At 42.2% G+C, this 19,739-nt stretch overlaps 1 protein-coding gene across 1 annotated transcript in view; it reads left to right on the top strand.

The window, feature by feature from the left end:
• The window catches only part of LOC141564275 (ATPase family AAA domain-containing protein 3), a 59,495-nt gene that overhangs the window by 21,161 nt on the left and 18,595 nt on the right, over positions 1-19,739 (top strand). Inside the window, exons 8-13 of the mRNA XM_074306579.1 lie at positions 11,886-12,041; positions 12,402-12,458; positions 13,448-13,573; positions 14,973-15,097; positions 16,688-16,739; positions 18,716-18,786. Of these exons, the coding sequence (XP_074162680.1) occupies positions 11,886-12,041; positions 12,402-12,458; positions 13,448-13,573; positions 14,973-15,097; positions 16,688-16,739; positions 18,716-18,786 (587 nt within the window). The remainder of the gene's footprint in view (positions 1-11,885; positions 12,042-12,401; positions 12,459-13,447; positions 13,574-14,972; positions 15,098-16,687; positions 16,740-18,715; positions 18,787-19,739) is intronic.

The raw sequence follows: 19,739 nt of genomic DNA, 5'->3' as shown, positions 1-19,739 counted from the left end.
GGGCGTAGTTCCAGATTGCTTTTCAGAATAGTTGGATCATTTCACAACTCTACCAACAATGGTGGGGGGAAAGTTTCATGGTGTATAGATTTACACAGTCAAAATTAAAGAAATTGTGGGACAAGTTTTGTTCCCTGGATGGCTTTTTACATTGTATTGTTTTAAAATTATTTTAAAAGTCTGATGAATTTGTGATAAGGCAGCATAATCTGGTGCAGAGTGCTCAGTCTCCAGGCCTGGCTTTTGGCTCTGATGCTGACTGTCTTCTCCAGTTTACTCATCTATAAAGAGAGCAGCAGCATTGGCTGGTTTCTTAAACTGTCTTCCATTATAGTGCCGTGGTTCAGGAAAGGGAGAGTCTTTCCTCTTAGTTGGCATGAGCTGTTCTCCATAGAAACACCTCTAGTGCAAAAAGTAATATATTCTCTCCCCCCCTTCTGCATCTGTCTTTCTTTCAATCCAATAAGCCTTTCTGAAATGCCAGCTGGGTGCCAGGGGTTACACCTGGATGCTGAGCATTCTGAAACAAAGGAGGGTCATTTGTTCCCTGGGGAGCCTGGCCTTCATGGCAGACCATAACATAGAGACCTCTGGCACAGAGTGCCATGAGAGTCTCTTGCCTTCTTCTTCGTATAGACTCGGCACTTTCCTTGCTGGGATCATTTATTGACTGACACCCAGAGCTAGCAGGCATAAAAGTTCCTGCAAGGAGATAACCAGAGTGGCTCAGGAGAGGCCCTCCTGGCAGGTATTACAAGGATGGGCATCTCCTAGAAACCTAGTGTCAGAATTAAAAGCTCTCATCAAGCCCACACAGAGCTGGCTTAGAACAGATCTAGCCCAAGTCCTTCTAGTATCCAGATGTTACACTTGCCTTCTTTTCATCCTCTGGATGCTTCATTAGCCAGGATGAACTTAGGCAGAATTGGTGATGTTCTGCATTTCACATATTGCAGTCTATGTCTTGTCCCAGGGGAAGAAATTTGTGACATGCTCTGCTGACGGACCACAGCGTGGTGAGGCCGGCCATAAGAGCCTTCCTGGAAAGCTGGTTTCCTTCCTCTGGGATCTGTCTCTCCATGTTGTCTCTGTGTCTCACACACGTGCACATAGGCACAAATTCTGTCTGTGTAAATAGATGGTACGCTATCAAGCTAGTAGGTTAATCCAGAAAAGACCCAAAGCCAGTAACTGATATTTGTAGTGATCCAATAAGTCCCTGTGATCTCTGGCTCTTATTAGTTCAGTTATCCCTGTTTGACAAGGGGGATGTACTGCTGATTGAAGGTTGTAGCTAATCCTGTTATCTCATCGCAGAAGAGAACTGAGAAGGAAAGCTCCACGGTAACTCCAATGGGTAGCCTGGCCAGGCCTGCCTGTCCTGCATCACCTTTGTCCTGGCTCACCTATAGAGGGACAACGGAGAGGGAGATGACACCCCAGTCTTCTGGGAGCTTTCCTTTCTCCTTATGTGACCAGAATTCTAGCAGAGTATGTGGGTAGTCCGGTGGTTAGCTAGTGCTTTTCACTATTTGACTTCACCATGTCCCTGATAAATTCTTTTCCTTTTTTTAATGGTTCCTTATTACATCCACCATTTGCCCCTCTATGATCTCTAAATGATACTGTTTTTATTCTTCAGAGACTAGAAATTGTACAATTTATAGCCATATAGTAACAGTTGGCAAACGTTTATTAAATTCACACTGTGTGCCAGGTGTTGAGCATACAGAAATAAAAAAAACATTCTTGCCCTCAGGAAGCGTATAATCTATTGGGGCCTATAATGTGGACAAGATTAAAAGTAGAAAAAGTTTGGGGTCTGCATTAGCAGCTGGGGGTGCCAGGAGAGGCTTCTCATAAATATGTCCTTGGAGCAGTTTGGAAGGGGATTCTAAGAGGAAGAGGTGAGAGGCAAGCCGGGGTGTGGGCAAAGCCCAGAGGTGAATGGGCTGTAGAGAAGGGGAGTGACAGTGAATCAGGCCCAAAAGGTAGATCAGGTCACCAGGGCTTAGATTGGATCCTGCAGGTGATCAGGAACTCTTGGAGTAGAGGAATAAGATCATCACATCTCTCCTTTTGGAATATGATCGTGAAACCTTGGGATTGACAGAAACTTTTCTATTTTGGGAGAAAATCTAGGGTTATTCAGTTTTCCAAGCAGTTCATCCTCCTCATCCTGTTTAGTGCTTAGCCTAGTTTGTCCATTTGCTGTGTTAGTTCCAGGTACATACACTTAGCAAATATATCCCGCTAAGATGCTTTCATAAGCCCTAGGATTTTTCCTGTGAGGAGGGTTATGGCTTTGCAGTGATTGTGGCAGAACAACTGGTCAACTGTTCAGGGCATCAGGCCTCCGCTTAGCTCTGCAATGAAATCCTGAAAATCCTGTGTCCCTGTGTTCTGCCTCATCTGAGGATGATCCGAGTCGTTGAACAAGGTTGTCTCTGTTAGAGCTTTCAAAGAAATTTGCATGGTTTTGATTCATGTAAGGGACAAATCTGGTTGGAGGAACACCTTAATTTCCCAGGATGCTTTTTAAATAGTAAACAGTGGGATCTTGACTTCCCTAACTCTTTTTTGAGTTGCTTGTAAAAAGGTAACTACTTTGGCCTGCCACTTGGGAACATCTCCATGTTCTCTGCTGTTAACTTGTGAAGATGGTGTCAATCTCTGGCCCAATGATCCCCGTGTAGTGGGAGAGTGGCAGGTGTGCAGACCAATAATTGGGAAGGTTCTCTCAGTTGCTTGCTTTTTCTCATGCCTTTGGTGGCTGCTCCTCTTTCAGCTTCCTTATGAATTGGTGTGATTTTCTTATTGACCTTTTTGTAAAGTGTTGTAATGGATCTTCCCAGAGCCTTTGGGACTTTTTCTTCTCCATTTTACTGCAACTTCCTTCTGTCTTGTAGTTTGATTTATAACAGAAACATTAAGATTGATGCTCTTCCTTCCTCTCATTCCATTTCTACTTGTTACTCAAGGTTCTCTAGCGTACTATAAGTTGAAGTTCAAGTGCCCCTGGAGTAAAAGCTGATTCTCAGCACCTGCCACCCCATAGGCTCCTGTTACCACCCTCACTGCAAAGGCAGAAAAGAATGGAAGGTCCATGAGGGTTTTACTTAACTGTGACTTGCTACAGCTAAAGACTTCATCTTCTCATGACCTTCATTGATAGAACTCTTTTCTGTAAGAAAATCAGCTCAACTGAGTTGACAGGGGCCTGTCCTTGGTGCCCTTAGGCAGCTGTTTTAACAGCTAGGGTTAATGGTTTAGAGTAGAGTGTTTTAAGCTTCTTTATGACATAGACCTCCCTCCCCCCCTCAGCATTCTGAGAAACCTCACTCGGGACCATATTTGTAACTAATTGAAGAAAATGCCAAATTTCAGTGAGAGGCTAATAGAATACTCCATTAGTATCTTGTTCTTTGAGATTTGCCAAATGTTTGCTTGGCAAGTATTTCAAGCCAATATTATCACATAACTGCCTTTAGGGAGGAGCTGTTATTATTCCCATTTTACAGATGATGAAACTGAGGTAAACAGTGTTAATGTCACTTTCCCAAGATCATGCAGCTATAAGTATCGAAGACTACATTTGGGTTTAATGCTCTACTGACTGCACCATCTAACTAGTAAAAATTAAAATGGCTTTATTTCCCCCATCCAGATTCCTCTTGGGCTGAAGTGAGTTAGAAATTTGACCTTTCACCTCTGAGTGGAAGTGAGGAGGGGGACTTGTGCTTACTGACCATAACACCTTGCAGGCCTAGCAGGGCAAGTATATGTTTCCTCTGAGGTTAGGAAACCTGTACTTAGTAATTGTAGACTGTGAAAACTAACTCCAGGCCTGCAGCACTTTGTCTGAAGTGAGTGATCTTCCATCACTGAAGCGGGGAGGGGGACGAGCCTTAGCTGGCTTGGGAAGTTTCTGAATGGTCGGTATCTATCTGGAAACCACACATTCCTTGACTGTTTTTGTTTTTTTAAAGAAATACTCATGTGGTCAGCTTTTCGCAGGCTTGTTGGGCATAGCTGCCGAGGATGAAGTCCATACAGACTCCCAAAACCCTTACTGGGCTGAGCATAAACCCAGGTGACCAGGAGCCCCTGCAACCATCAGCACTTCAAATCCTCCTTCCCCCCAGCCCTTATTGTTAAATTTTTCTATTTGTACCTAACCATGAATCTGGTACTGAGGGTGAGGTGCTCTGACCTGCCTGAGACTTGTCAGAAACGGCTCTTCCATTTTGCTTCCACATGATGTCAGAGTCGAATGGCAGCCTCTTTTTCACCCTCTGAGATAACAGGTGGCGACTTCGCTACATCTAGGCCTTGAAGGAGGAGTGGCAAAAGGAGGCAGTAATGGAGGCCTCCAAGATGGAGTTCCATCCACAAGGCCTGCCCATCGAGTTCCATGATATGTAACAGCAGTACAGAAATTCTGATACCCTCATACATGTACAGTGTGTTCTTATGTCAGACATGTTACATTAAGAAATGAAGTTTGTGCAGCTTCCACAGTTTGAGCTGGAGGGGACCTTGGCCATGCAGCCAGGGTGGTAGAGACCCTCTGGCAGTATCCTGGCAAGTATTTAGCCAACTTCTGCCCTAAGGGGCCCATTGCCTCCCTGAGATCCCTGTTCCATGTTTGTGTCATTCTCATCTTTAGGCTCTGAGCCTCAGTCCATGTCTGTGGCCCTGGCTTTGCCCTCTGGGGATGAACAGAACAAGACCCATCCCTCTCATTTGTATTTCTTTTTTTAAGATTGTTATAATATACTTGGTCAAGACTTGAACTATTCAAGTAGCCAAGCAGAGGAAAGGCTTAATTACAGGACAGTCATTGACCCAGCCTTGGATTCTCCTTTGAGGCAAGACCACATTGTGTAGAGCAGGGGTTCTCAGATGCAGCCCTCTGAGGACGTTTATGTGGCTCTCGGGTTATGGCAAATGGGCTGAGGAGCGGAGACAGAGTGTGAGCTTTTGTTTTTACTATAGTCTGGCCCTCCCACAGTCTGAGGGACAGGGAACTTTCCCCCTATTTAAAAAGTTTGAGGACCGCTGATGTAGAGGAACCAGTTCTGGGTGCTGGAAAGCTGTCTTGTATTCATATATCCTCAGAGGTCCATAAGGACTTTCAGGGCACGTCCACAAGTATATATGTCTATTGCTAATCAGGTGAGTTACCTAGTTAAGTTTGCTGAGTTTTGTCATCAGAGAGTTAGTTACCTCTTGGTAATTACAGCTCTTCAATAGGCCTTTGGGCTTGGAGAAAGGGCCAATTGAATCTTGAGTCCCTATGGATTTTAAAACTAGATAGAAGGGTGGCTGGCTAAATAGATGTGAAGGCAACTAGGTGGCACAGTGGACAATGGAATTAGAAAAATGTGATCCTGGGGCAGCTAGGTATCGCAGTGGATAGAGCACCAGCCTTGAATTCAGGAGGACCCGAATTCAAATGTGGTCTCAGACACTTAACACTTCCTAGCTGTGTGACCCTGGGCAAGTCACTTAACCCCAGCCTCAAAAAAAAAAAAAGAAAAACATGATCCTGTCAGAAACACTTAGTTGTACGCCTCCTGGGCAGATTACTTCATCTCAGCCTTTCTTCTTTGGCAAAATGGCAGGGACAATAGCATCTACTTCCTAAGCTTGTTGTGAGAATCAAATGTAAAGCTCTGTTAACTAACTGGACGGACACACACATCCCCTTTGTCCTTTGCAGTGTTTATAGGTTTCATAAATCTATATATTGGCCCTGTAGAAATTTCCTCCTCTGCCCAAAGCTTCCAAAGCAGTTAATTAAATGTTACAATTATGTATATAACTATACCTAATATCACCATCTTCTCCTGCCTTTTACTTTTTAGACTTTGAGCATCCCCTCCCCAATCTGTTCCAAAAGTTCCCTGATGTTGCTGGATTCCTCCAGAACTATAAAATGGGTCACCCTGCTATAAAATTCACCTCTACAGGTATAAAACTGCTCCCCTTACTCTGCAAAACGTCATGGTCTCAGCTGGACCTCAATTTCCTTCTCTGTAAAAAGTATTGGACAGAATAGCCTCAGAAGTTCTTTCTAACTCTAGTTCTGTGATTCTTATTACTTTATGAAAAGTGGTCTGCTGTCTTAAAGAAACCTGTCACCTCCATGTTTGTTGGGCCATGATGGAGTGATGCTTCTGGTCTTCCTAGATCTAGTAGGAAGTAGGATTGATGTTTTCACATGCTCATTTGTTGACATCGTCCAGTGCCGTGTTTGTGACATCCCCCTGCACGGGCAAGGCTAATCTGATGGCTCTGGACGGTAGGTGTGTGGTCCAGAAACCAGTAAACTGAAGAGGGAGATTCTTGAGCACCAGTTTCTGGCCAAGGGAATTGACAAGTAGGATAGTGATTGGGAAAGCCCAGTTTTCCTTCAGCTGTGTTTTCCACTGTTTGTGAAGTTTTTAATTTGTTCATGACAAATTCTTATGCCACATGGGTATTGGGGCCAGTTAAAAGATTGTCTTTAAGTTACGGGGGTTGGCAGGCCGTCTGTATCCAGGAAGTATCCAAGCTGCTTAGCTCTCTGGGAACTTCTCTCTCAACATTCTCTTTCCCTCCTAATGAGAGAGTTTTCTAATTGTAATTAATAGCTAATTAGTAGCTATTTGCTACTAATAATCTATACTAATACATATTAGTAGCTATATCCTGTAAGAACATCAGCGAAGAATGATTAAGTTAATTATTATTGTATATTATAATAAATTGCATATATAATATATATATGTTATACATATATTATAACATAATTATATTAATCATTAAAGAATGATTAGAGAACTAGCTTTTCATTTGAGCCTTTATTATGAAGGATAATCTTTTGATCTTGAAATCTCAGTCCTTTTCCCCATGTAATAGAACTTTTATCCATCCTGTGCTAGACAAAAAAACTCAATAATTCCTATTTCTTATTGTCATTAGTAGGGTTGAAGACAGAGTTCTTTTTTGTTCTTCTGGGATGCACGTTCCATCCATCAGTCGGCTATCAAAAATTTGTTTTTTGAAATGCATAGAAAAGAAGAAAAAAAACAGCCCTCATTCTCAAGGAAATCATATTCTAATAGGTAGATGGCATGCAGACAGCAGGGTGCAGATCACATTTGTGCAAGGAACTTATCTTCAGGGGAAGGCACAGTCTCCACTAGGGGGAGACATGAAAGGACTAACTGATTGAGAATCCTGCGAAAAGGAAATTTTAACTGAGTCTGGCAGGAAACCAGGTGGTGGAGAGCAGGACCATTTCTGACCTGGGAGAGAGCTAGAGAAAAGCCTCCAAAGTGAGATGGCAGGGGGGATTGTGAGTTAGAGCAGGAGGTTTGGAGCAGTGGAAGGCGATCGTAGAGGTCTTGTGCTAGTTCAGCCTGGAAGATCACAGGGTCGCCTCCACTTCACAGTGATATATGCCTTCAGACAGATATGTTTTTATAAATATGTAAATAAGATCTCCGTTTTGTGACTTGTTAATAATAATTTTCTACATATACCCAGCAGGCAAACCTGCCTTAAATGGCTGTTTTATAACACCGAGAGCCAACTTTAGGTACTTAAGTTGGCTTTATGCAGAAAGTTACACTAGTGTTGTTCTTCTCTTCTGTTTAGAGATTAGAGTATTTCAGGGATGTGGAGCCAGCTCAGCCTGGCTCTGGAGAGTCGGTTGTTAAATCTATTGTATGAGCATTTCTGTGTCACAAATTGGCAAACGTCACAGATCAGAGTTTGATTTGTTGCTTTATTGACTAGAATTTTAAAAGTAATGGAGAAATGTTTACAAGATTCAACTTTAAAAAGTAGAAAGCACTTGCTAAATATTTACTAGCATATGGCTTGAAGGATTTTACTTTTACTTGCATTTTATTGCAGGAATCTGGATTTAGTCACACTGTGCTGATACCTATAATGAGTGCATAAGATCTTATTAGCAAGTGATTTTTTTTCTTTCAACATAAAAAAGAATGATATTTTAGAAATGTCTGTTTTTCTCTCCTGCTTCTAATAAAGACCTGAGATAGCGTGACTGTTTTTAATTATAGCCTTTAAATTAAATTGAAATTGATAATTTTATTGGCATCTGAAGAGTTTCCGTGTCTTATCCAGCTTGTACTGGTAGTCTTTCAGGAATACTTGTGGTTCTTGGGCCCCGTGAAGATGATCAGATTCATTCTGATTTTGCTTTTATGTGTGTAGAATTAGCTCTGTAGCTAAGCAGAGGCGATGTTGCCTTTTCATCCTTTTAGCTTATCATATTGACACTTTTAGGAGTTAAAATACTTTTTGGTTACTAAGCAAGTGAGAAAACTGATGACTCAGCAGCCCATCAGAGCAGAAAGGGAAAAGGTAGCTGGGTTTGAAAAGACAAGTGACGGAGGTGTCAGGCTCCTTTAAGGAAAGAGCTCTTAGTTCCCACATCCACACCCTCCTCTGCACACTCCCACTCCTTCCTTTGTAAAGAACTAGCTGAATCTCTCTCCCCCTCCTTTCCCTTTTCCCTCTCCCTGCCCCAGTTCTACTTTTCCTAGGTTTTACAGCTTAGACACTCCTAACAAACACTTTAGTCTTGATCACTCAATGCCACAGTTGGACCTGAACCTTGACATTGTTTCTCCTGAGTGCCCTAGACAGTCCGGCTTAATTTTTAGCTCAGTTTTAGCCAAGATGTCAGATTTAACACACTCATACTTATGTGCCTTGTTGAAACAGCCAACAGTTCTTAGGAAGAGACTGAATGTGAGATACCATGATGAGATTTTTCTTCTTTCTGCTTTTCATCCACAATCCTTTCTTTGGTGGGATGTTGTTGTCAGATGGAACATCCCAAGGCTGCTGGCCCTGTGAGTTTTAGCCTTTTTTCAGATAGAACCTATCCAAATAGATCTTGGGGATTGATCCGTTGATCCTAGGACGGATTGTGTGTGGATGTGTTAGGATCCAGCACTGCCCTCTCTTAATGATTGGGTCAGAACTACAGGTTTGCTCCACCTGAACGTCCTGTGCTGTTCCACCAGATTTGGAGAGGGAGAACAACTATCATTTACACTCTGGCCAGTAGGTAGGCCCCCAGAGGCCTCAGCAGTTAATTCTAGCACCAGGCTGAGGCTGGTCAAGTTGTGGGTACAGAGAGTGGCCTTGACAGGAATAAGGAGAAAGAACAGAAGGTTCAGTGCATTTGAGCTCAGTGTGAATTGATGGTGTGATGTGGCAGAATGTGACAGGCCAGGTGATTGTCCTATAGTTTGCTATCCTCAGAACTCAGCTGAGAATCAGGAAGCACAGGGGCATTGACCAGCTGGAGAGCAGCCAGAGAACTGTCCAGGGTGCTGCAAGACCTTAAGTTCCATTCAGGCATATATTTACTAAGGGCCTGGGATGGGCCAGGCATTATGCTGAGGGCAGGGGGCAGGCAAGACAGTTCCTTCCTTATAGGCTCTTACAGCAACACAAAAAGCGGGCTGGAAATGGGGGAGTGGGACTGCCTGGGACGGTGGGAGGGGTCCCTACCCAGGGTCACTACGTTCTGGGGAAATGCCACCAAGCAAAGGTACAGATAGAACATGGCGAGTACCTGGTAACCACAGCCTGGGATGGGTTGGAGAAACCAAGTTCATTTAGCCTGGTGATAAGAAGACCCAGGAGGACAAGAAAGGAATCTTCAGTTTGTGGCCAAGGGGTCAGACATGTTCCATCTGACCTCAGCAAGGACTGGGGATGGGGTAGAGTGGGGTGGAGGTGGAGCCAGAAGCAGCGGGTAAGAACTGGGCCCACATAGGACATATGTCAAGGGAAAACTTCCTAAGAAGGACAAATCCAAAGTGGAAGGAACGAGGTCTCCATCCTTGGAGGTCTGCAGACAGAGGCTGGACAGCCACTTCTCTGTGATATGATGGGGGAGAGGTCACAAAGTTGGCCACAGGGTGATAGATTTGTGGGAATATCTGCAGAGAAAGGCAGAAAGTCTTCGAAATAAATGCCTCTGTGGCTCATAGATGTATTTCATGGTACCAGAAATGAGTCATTTTTTTTCCAGGATTGTATACAGTAAGTGCATCCAAAACCTAGAACAGGTTAACAGCTACTGGCTTCCTGCCTACTCCGCTGAGCAAATTGGGAAACCCAGTGGTGAATGCATGGGCCCCTTCTAACATGGGAGATATGAGAGCTGTCAGATTTGGGATACAGGATGGAATGAGCTTATCCTTCATTGGAGAAGTGAGATTCCATCTGCATCCCCTCAGCATTTCAAACAGTTACAGAACACGTTAAAAGTGATATTTTGAGAAACAATACTCTTACATATTCAGTTTGGATTTTTTGGGAGGGAGGGGCAGGTATTATTGAGGTAGTTCACCAAATTTAAACCCGGTGATGAAGGGAATGAACAAGCTAAGTAACTCCGTGGGTAGAGCACTGGGCGCAGAATCAAGAAAATTTAAGGACATTTCTTAGCTGTGTGACCCTGAGCCAGCCACTTCACACTGTTTATCTCCATAAAAGGAACTGGAGAAGGAAATGGCAAATCCCTTCTGCATTTTTTTTTTTTTTTTGTCAATAAAACCCCATGGACAGTATTAAGTCCCAAAAATCAGATGCAACTGAATGAATGAACAGCAGTTTTGATGGAAATAGATTTACTTACATGTCATGAAGTGCACTTTTGAAAGTTGAGAAATTTTCTGTAGCTTCCTTGTTTCTGACTTTTAGTCCACAATCCTCTATAACAGGAAGGTTTGTTTGGCTATTGCTTCCTGGACCAGTGATGACTGATTAAGATTTTGTGGTTGTGTTTTCTTCTGGGAATATAGGCCCTGGCTGTTCAGGATTAGTGAGTTTGAAATCAGGGGAAATTGGGTTTCTTCCTCTTTTCATTTTGGTGCCTGGAAAAAACATGGCCGGACAGGATTGGAAGAGAAAAACCTTTCCCTGCCCTTTGGGGGCCATTTCAGAGTGAGCTCATAGCACGTCCTGCCCTAGAAACATATTCCTTGTTTCTGCTATTTCAGTTCTTTCTCCATGTCACCTGCTCTGAGAAACTTGGCTGCAGCCATCCTGGCAATAGTGTGAAAATCTTATGCCTGTGCCACGTGCAGGCCTAAAATTGAGGCGACCCTGGGTCTTTCTCAGTCAGTGCTGGTGTCCACAGGCACACAGGATCCTAAGAGCTGCCTTGCTTTATTCTCATTTATGGTTGAGGGTCTTTCTCAGGCCTGGGTTAAATGATATTTAGTCTAAATACATCCCTGTTGTCTCTAGCTTCTGGCCTTCTTATTCGGAGACCCCTGGCTTGTCTTTTGGCCTAAAGCAGGCTGGCCCATGTAGCTTTGTACTGGATTCGAGTTGTGCCTCTGCAAACCTCATTCACTGAGCAGCCATGGATCTGGGGTTGCTTTACAAAGTCCTGATAGACAAGGGTTCACCATATGCTTGCCAAAGAAGCCAGCTTGGGCAGTGTGTAAAGAACCCACGGCCTTGTTTGTTTCATTGAGTTCAGTCTTGTGACTGGCCACATTATAAATAGGCAAGGTCCAAGCCAAGTTAAAAGCAAATAAAATTAGGGTTAATTAATAGGTAGAATCTGAGATGCCTTCTCCTTTCCTTCATCCTTTTGGATTTTTTTCTTCCTTCCCTAACCAGAACTACTAGGCTAAAAGAACAGGTAAGATTCTGTCCTGAAGAGAAATCTCTGTCCTGTTTTTCTCGTTGTCTCATGAAGATATTTGAAGGACCAAAAAGTGATCTTAGCTTTTCCTGAATTTGGCATTACTGAGGCGGTTACCATAGGTGCTGCAGGGAGGGGAGTGCTGTCGTGGTGCGGTGACCTTGTCTTCTCCCGGTTATTTTCACAGGTGGCTGGATTGACGCTGCTAGCCGTTGGTGTTTACACAGCTAAGAACGCTACAGCGGTTGCTGGCCGCTACATCGAAGCGCGGTTAGGAAAGCCCTCCTTGGTAAGAGAAACCTCACGAATTACAGTGCTGGAGGCCCTGAAGCATCCAATCAAGGTACGCCCTCCCTAGTCCTTACTTCCTCCTGCTAACCCCTCCTCCTTTCTCCCTCTCCCAACATCCCTTTTGTGTTCAGCACATGATTCTGTCCTTTCTAAAATATGGCTGCTGTCCTAGTTCAGATGGAACTCTGTTTGCTTGTGTGTTCTTATAAAAATCTTGCAGAGTTATGTCCTCATTATGTCATTAACTCCAGCTTTCCAAGTAAACTCCCTTACTTATATAATAAGAAAATGATTTCATAGCTTTGAGAGAGACAGAAGGAGTGTTGTTTCCCACAAACCTCCAATTCTTTAATTGACCACTTTCTATGAATGTCCTGAGTCAAAATTTCCAATGTTGGTGCTCTCTCCACAGGTTGGCAGGCGTCTGGCAAGTAAGCCTCAGGATGCTCTGGAAGGAGTTGTCCTCAGTGTAAGTAACTGCTTGGGCTATCCACTGTTTTCCTTGCTACTTGAAGCTCTGAGCAGGCCTTTTTACTACTTCAAGTCTTTTCATGTTAATGATTCCAGATTTCACTGTGTTTGAATTATTCTCTTCTGCTCCCAAAGAGTAAAAAATCCAATAACTGTCCTTCTTTGAAATTTAACTACTCTTTTCTGCTGATATATTTATTTAACAATGACCTTTAATGTTCATAATCTGTTCAATATTAGCTTTCTGGCCATAGTTTAATGAGCTGTCCAATAGTTCAAACTGGTTTCTGGAACTTTGAAGACAGAAAGGAAGCTCTTTTAACAATGGTTCCCAATTACTGTCTACCTAAACCTATGTTCTGTCCCTTTTCTTGTTTTTCAGGCCTCTAGCTTCTTAATGTTATGTATACATAGGTTATTTTGTAGATCACAAAACCAAAATTCACTAAATCTCAAACAGAGAGGCTGATCTATAAACTAAAACAATGAAGTTTTCCCATTGAAGTGTCTATCTACTGGGCAGAAGACTATATACCTCATGATCCCTTTTCATATGGGAAATTTTTGTTTGTTTTTTCCTGAGGCTGGGGTTAAGTGACTTGCCCAGGGTCACACAGCTAGGAAGTGTTAAGTGTCTGAGACCAGATTTGAACTCAGGTCCTCCTGAATTCAGGGCTGGTGCTCTATCCATTGCACCACCTAGCTGCCCCCCATATGGGAAATTTTTAACATGATCCCAGGTATATAGGTTATAAAATAAGTATATAATTTTACCGATAGTAAATCATAATTTCACATCACAACCCATAGCTTAAAAAGCTGGGGGACAGAGCATCCAAAGGCCTTTAATTTAAAGCCCAATATCTTGGCTTAGATCAGTTCTGCTCTGAGATTCAGTTCGAACCAGCTTCTTCCCTACCTCTGCTGCCTTGTAAACAAGAGCGTGTGACTTGTCCCCTAAATGGTTTCTTTTTCATCCTTCTACAGCCAAAACTGGAGGAACGGGTCAGGGACATTGCCATAGCAACAAGGAACACCAAAAAGAACAAAAGCTTGTACAGGAATATCCTCATGTATGGACCCCCTGGCACGGGGAAAACACTTTTTGCTAAGGTAAAAACACAAAACCTGTCGAGATCTGACACATCAGAAGCCCCACAGTGCAGGGCACTTGTCTTTGGAGGCCAGAGTCTCTCACACTCCCCAGTTTATGCTGCCCCAATTCAGTTCAGCTTTTGTCCCAGGGAGAAGGGGAGGGGAGAGGCCTTTTGCTAGACCCTCCCTTTCATATCAGATGATGTGTCCTTTGGATACTGTCTTCTAAAGCTCTGATTGACTAACTATAACATGTCCAGGCTACCAACTATTAGGAAGATGCCCTTTGTCTTTCTGACCATTCTCTGGTAACTAGAAATGTGCTAGGACCTGCTCAAGGCTGCTTCTCTATGGGCAATGGCACAGCTGGCTCAGAGGTCATAGGTGTTTTATGGAGGTTTTGGAGGATGGGGATGAAGTCAGGTTTTGATGGACTCTTCCAGGTTTCCTCTGGTTCCCTACCTCATTGCTCAGTGCTACATCCACTGAGCATATGGCAGGGAAATAATCCCTCCAATTGAATGCCTCTCTGCCATCTGTCAGGACCTGCTTACAAAGTTTTGAGAAGGAGTCTCATTTCCAGTTTTGTTCGTCTCATTTGACTCATGGTCAAATCTCTTGTTTCTCTTTACTTTAGACATCCAATGTTTTTCTGAATTCATCTTATCCTGTAGATTGGCTTAAATTGGTCCTCAGTTAAAAAAATTTTTTTTTTCCAACAATCTTAGGATGATAGAGGAAGATTGAATTCATGAGTAATAGCTTATTCTTTTGTAATGCTTTTCTTACCTTATTGCAAAGTGACTAAAACTGGTTTTTAGATATGTGCACCTATTTTAACAAAAATACTTTGAGAGGCTTGCCAGCCTGTGATTAGAACCTTCCTTTTATGGGGACAGAATTTCAAAACTAATATTTCAGAAAATAAAGGAAGTTCAGAGAATTTTTCCCTTGGGAAATGAGGAGGGGGCCCTTGTTGCAAAACTGCCATGGCTCAGAGAGCTTGTAAGGGATTCATTCTAGTAACCGTCTTTGCCGTGTCATAGATTGCAATCAAGAAAATTTAAATCCTATGAAGTAAAATTAAAACAGTTTTGTGTGTTTTGTTTTTAAATAACTTCAAGTTAAAAGGTAATGCCCAAGTTCTTAGTGGTGAATCAACAGAATAAATAAGTATTTTTCAAGAACATATGAAAGATGGTTATGTGTATTTTATTACAAATTGAAGAAATGGTTGCCGATGCTTTAAACATTCCAAGATATCCCTCTTCTGCCGTTTTTCTTCATCTGTGCGATAGAAATGTCTTTACTAATTTTTTCACCTGCTAAATCAGTACATCTTGATTTTGTGTTTTGAGGATGGCATCTCCGTCCTATCTCCTGCCTAACTCCCCTTTTACTTTGTTCTTACCTATAGAAGTTAGCCATGCATTCGGGTATGGACTATGCCATCATGACTGGTGGTGACGTTGCCCCCATGGGGCGAGAAGGGGTGACTGCCATGCACAAGGTCTTTGACTGGGCCAACACCAGCCGCAGAGGGTGAGTGGCCCTGAATACGACAAACTGTTTGAGGTGGGAAGGAGGTGGCACCCACCTTGCAAATGTAGTCCCATGACTTGTTACTTTGACAGATGGGCTTCAGGGTCTAAACATATGTGGCTTTGAAGCATTACTTATCCACTGGTTATCTTTGTTAGGATCTGGACTTATACCTGGATTTCCCAGGGAGGGCTATTTCAGCTGGCCCCCTGAGCCTGCTTACTGCTGGGAAGAGTCAGCTCAGAACCATTTGGACAGGAGGAATTTTTGTTGCAGTGCCCATCATCCCGTCCATATATGCAGCACAGTCTGTCTCTGTGTGCTTATTCTATAGTTGCAATCTTTAGACCCTGTGCAAAAAAACCCAAATCCATTTAATTGGTGTTTTATGTGTGTTCTGATTGGTTCTGACAGACACTTTGTTCTAGTTCCTTATCAATACTTAATCTGCATTCATCAGAAGATGTGACTTAAGAATATTGAAAACTCTCTGCCTCTTGTTCCAGGCAAAGCTGCTTAAATCAATTAGGCATTAGGATCACCACTTTATTCTTAGAGCTCAGGGTAGGTGTTGTTTTTAAGTGTGTAGACCTTTAAATAAGTCCTGCTGTATTCAGTGACTCAATAGTGCCTGTAGTCTCAGATTTCCCTGCTGTGGGTACTCCTGCCGCTGACAGAGATCACAGTCCCTCTGTGTCTCCCCAAAGAGCCTTCCTCGATTGCTGGAGTAGCTAAAAAATGAAACATGCTAGAATCGGCTTTCGCTGGGCTGGTCCTCAGGTGATGGTTGTGCATTTTGTGATCAGGCCCCCTTATTCACTCAACCCTGCAAACTCTGCTGGGGTGCCTTTGAGGCCCAAATGTTTCCTTCACACCAATATGAGATGTTGAGTTGGGAAGGATTCAGACACACCAGCATGTGGGCACCTCCTGCGTTACTAAACCACTGCATTGTTTATGGTCTGATTCTCACAGCCATTAAATGTGAATACTTTGCTGGAAAATAAGAAAAATTTTACATAGATTATTGATAGACTTTCAATTTGAAGTCTTTTTTTTTTTTTTAATGGTTTTTAATATTAGAATTTCTTTGTTCTACTCTGACTTTTGTTATATCAAGATTGTGTTGTTCATGAGTCTAGGCAGGAGTTTCTTTCTAATTTATTAGATTCAAATGATCCAAACCTCTTACAAAGTAAAAAACTGGCTATGAAGGACTCTCCATTGTTCTTTGTTAAATTCATAAAATTGACACATAAAATGTGATTACAGTGCTGTTTGGTTTAAACTCCTTGAATGCTAGAAGTGAAATAAATGTTAAAAGTATGTGCCTTTTTTAAAATGTGTTTCCTTATTAGCTAATAAATACACTTAAAGGATCTTTCATACTCCTTCAGTCTTACATGCCATATATGGTAAAATTTTCCTTTCCTCTTGCAGGAAAAACTTTCTGGTTCCTTGCAATTCTGTCTTGTCCATGGAATTCCTAAGTTAAGACCCCGTGACCCCAATACATTTGCGCTTCTCCCAAAACCACAAAGCTGTTTCTCTGCCCAGGTTCCTTCATGTTTATTTTCTTCTCATTTATAGCCTCTTGCTATTTGTTGATGAAGCTGATGCCTTCCTCAGAAAACGGGCCACAGTGAGTATTTTTTTTTTTTAAATCAATCTTTTGCAAAAATTTTCAGTTCCATATACTTTGCTTTGCAAGAAGGAAAGAAATACTGAATTTATTACAAATATATATAGTCATGCACAAAGCTGTCTCCTGCATCATTTATGACAGCACTGGCTGATGCTGAACCAATCATCCCACAACTTGTCCAGCCATCCTCTCAGTGTGCAATTCTTTGCCACCACAAAAAGAGCTGCTATAGATTAATACTTCTTGAGTACTTTTTTTTTTATCTCTTTGAGGTACAGAGATAGTTAGAGTATCTTAGGATCCTCAAACATGCAAACCAGTTAGTCTTGTTATTTGTTTTTAAATCTGCTCATGATAGTATGTGTCACATTTTTCATCACCCGACCACTCTTTTTTTAATTTAATTTTTTTTTTTCATTTACCTTGATTAGGTTGCCTCAGCAAGTTGATAAAGAAACGAGCTCTTGCTCAAGTAATAGAAGTCAAGGAAAAAGAAATTCACTTTAGGCATTTGGATTGATATTTGTTATGACTTGGGAATTTTTTTCATTTCACTCTGATGAGTCCCTTTTGACTTCTTTTTTATGGTTCAGAAAGGGATTTTACTCTGTCTGATGCTTTTGGGCATATAAATACCCTACCCCAAAGCAATACGTTTTATTTTCAAGCCGTCCAAGCTATATGTACTATCTGTATCACAGAATTTTTTTTTTTAAACCCACAAAATGTAGCTATCAAAAAATATTTTTTATTACATTAGATATATCTAAAGTAAAAAATCTGTAGAATTATATGTAGCTTTCCCATTAAATATAAATAAAATAAAAATATCCCCTTTGCCCATTGTTTGACACATTTCTAAAAATGTTAACAGCAATAATGCAAAAGAAAAATTAAAGGTAAAAATGTGGACAAAGAAGTAACAGCATCAATACCTGCTGAAAACGTTGACTTGATGATTTTCTTAGAAAACCCTATAGAATCAGTAAAGAAACTGAGAGTATTAATATCGTCAATAAAATAACAGGATAGGAAATTAACTTTTAAAAAGTGGCATTTATGTATGGCAATAACAAAATTAAAGAGGAAACAGAAAAAGGAATCTTATGCAAAACAACTACAACATGCATAGAATATCAAAGGGTCCAGCATTCGAATACATGTGCAAGACTGGGATAGATACAAATGATCAATATTCTTTGAAGAAATAAGAATAACCCAGATAACTGGGAGGATGTTCAGTGTTCATGCTGCACCAAAATGATGCCAAACTAATTCATGGATTTGAGTGCATGCTGTTCGTATAAAGGGATACCGTTTAGCAAGACAAAGTAATAGGATTCAATTGGAAGAACAAAAGGCCCAGAATCTCAAGTGAAGAATGAAAAGTAGGAATGAGGAGTCAGCACTTACTGACCTCAAATTGTACTAGAAAGCAACAAGTATCAGGATTGTTTGTTACTGGTTAAAAAATGGAGCACAAGGAAGAAGCTGAAACACTTGAACCCCTTAACTTTGTATTCAGAAAATGTGAAAACAGATCTATTAAGATTGGAGAGTAGTTTGGCAGAAGTTCCCTGCCATTGCTCCTCCCTGTCCTGCTTTCCAGGGCCAAACAGACCTATAGGGGCCCTCTTCTTTCCCAAGACAGCCCTCCCAGTGGGTAGGGAATAAAGCTCTCAACTTACAGGTTGTGTTGTTCTTGTCTTGGGGGCCATGGAGAGTGTGAGACTTGGAAACAGTAGCTATACCTGTCATATTAGCTTGGGTCATACTTTCAGGACAGCATGGTTAGGATCTTTCTGATTGGTAATCACCTTCTTGTTTTCTTCATTGGCTTTCGAGGCATGGGCTTTCAGGAACTTCCCCTGGGACTTAATTGATCTATAGAGTCGTTAGTCATGACATTTTTAGAATTTGTAGCTTGCCCACATCCTGTGTGGTTGACACCTGTTTGAAATGCATCTTTGCAGGAGAAAATAAGTGAAGACCTCCGGGCAACACTGAATGCATTCCTTCATCGGACAGGCCAGCACAGCAACAAGTAAGGGTACAGAATGGGTGGAAAAGCCGTCTCCCATTTGGTGAACATCCACGGGGGGTCTGCTCTCAATTCCTGGTTCCCAGTCATTGGGTTCTTATCCAAGGCTCATTTTATGTCAGCCAAAGGAACTCTCTCAAATTCTGCTGTGAGATTGGGGGTTAAGAAGGTGCTAGCCTGAAAACTATGTATACACACTCACACTCACACACATACATACTCACTTATACTCATTCACACACTTAGACTCACTAACACACTCACTCTCACACCTGCTAGTCAGGCAAGCCTTGTTCACTAACAAGTGTACCCCCTCCTCCCTTAATCAGGACCTGACTTCATTTCTCATGTGCTTTTAGCACCAAAGAGGAACAGTCAGTGGGAAAAGACACAATTTAATGGAGTAGGCCTCGTTTAGTACACCAGCTGTCTTAACAGGTGTGGTCGGTGCCTTACCACCTGATGGAGGTGGGTGGAGGAAAGGGGGGGGGCTGGTTGCTGCTTTGTTCCTCTTCATCCCCGAGGTATCCCTCCTCTGGTATTTGCATATTTGCCTCAGCTCCCTAATAGCTCTGGCTGTGTGATCTACCTGTCAAGTATATACCTGGGAGCTGTCATGAAACTCATAGAGAGCCGGGGGATGTCTCAAGAGTTGCTGGTCTGACTGACCCCAAGATGGGCCCAGACAGTTTTCTTCAGGTGCTGTCTTGCCTAGGAGTTAATGCTCATTTCCTTAGGAAGAATATCACAAGTCAGCCATTCCTCTTGGTCCTTCCTGGAGGGAGTGTTTTCCCAGGGGTTAAAAGGGCAACTTGGTAAAAGTCACTGTGGCTGAGCCAGCACTGCCTCAAGACTATATTCATCTGTTCTCACATTATAGCCACATCAGATATGGAAGAATTGTCTTCTTGGGGCTGAACAAATGGTCATTTTAAGCAATATCCCTAAATGATAAA

Source organism: Sminthopsis crassicaudata, chromosome 3, assembly GCF_048593235.1.
Source record: "Sminthopsis crassicaudata isolate SCR6 chromosome 3, ASM4859323v1, whole genome shotgun sequence".
Lineage (NCBI taxonomy): Eukaryota > Metazoa > Chordata > Mammalia > Dasyuromorphia > Dasyuridae > Sminthopsis > Sminthopsis crassicaudata.
Note: the sequence above shows the minus strand (reverse complement) of the source record. Positions and strands in the feature narration are given on the sequence as shown.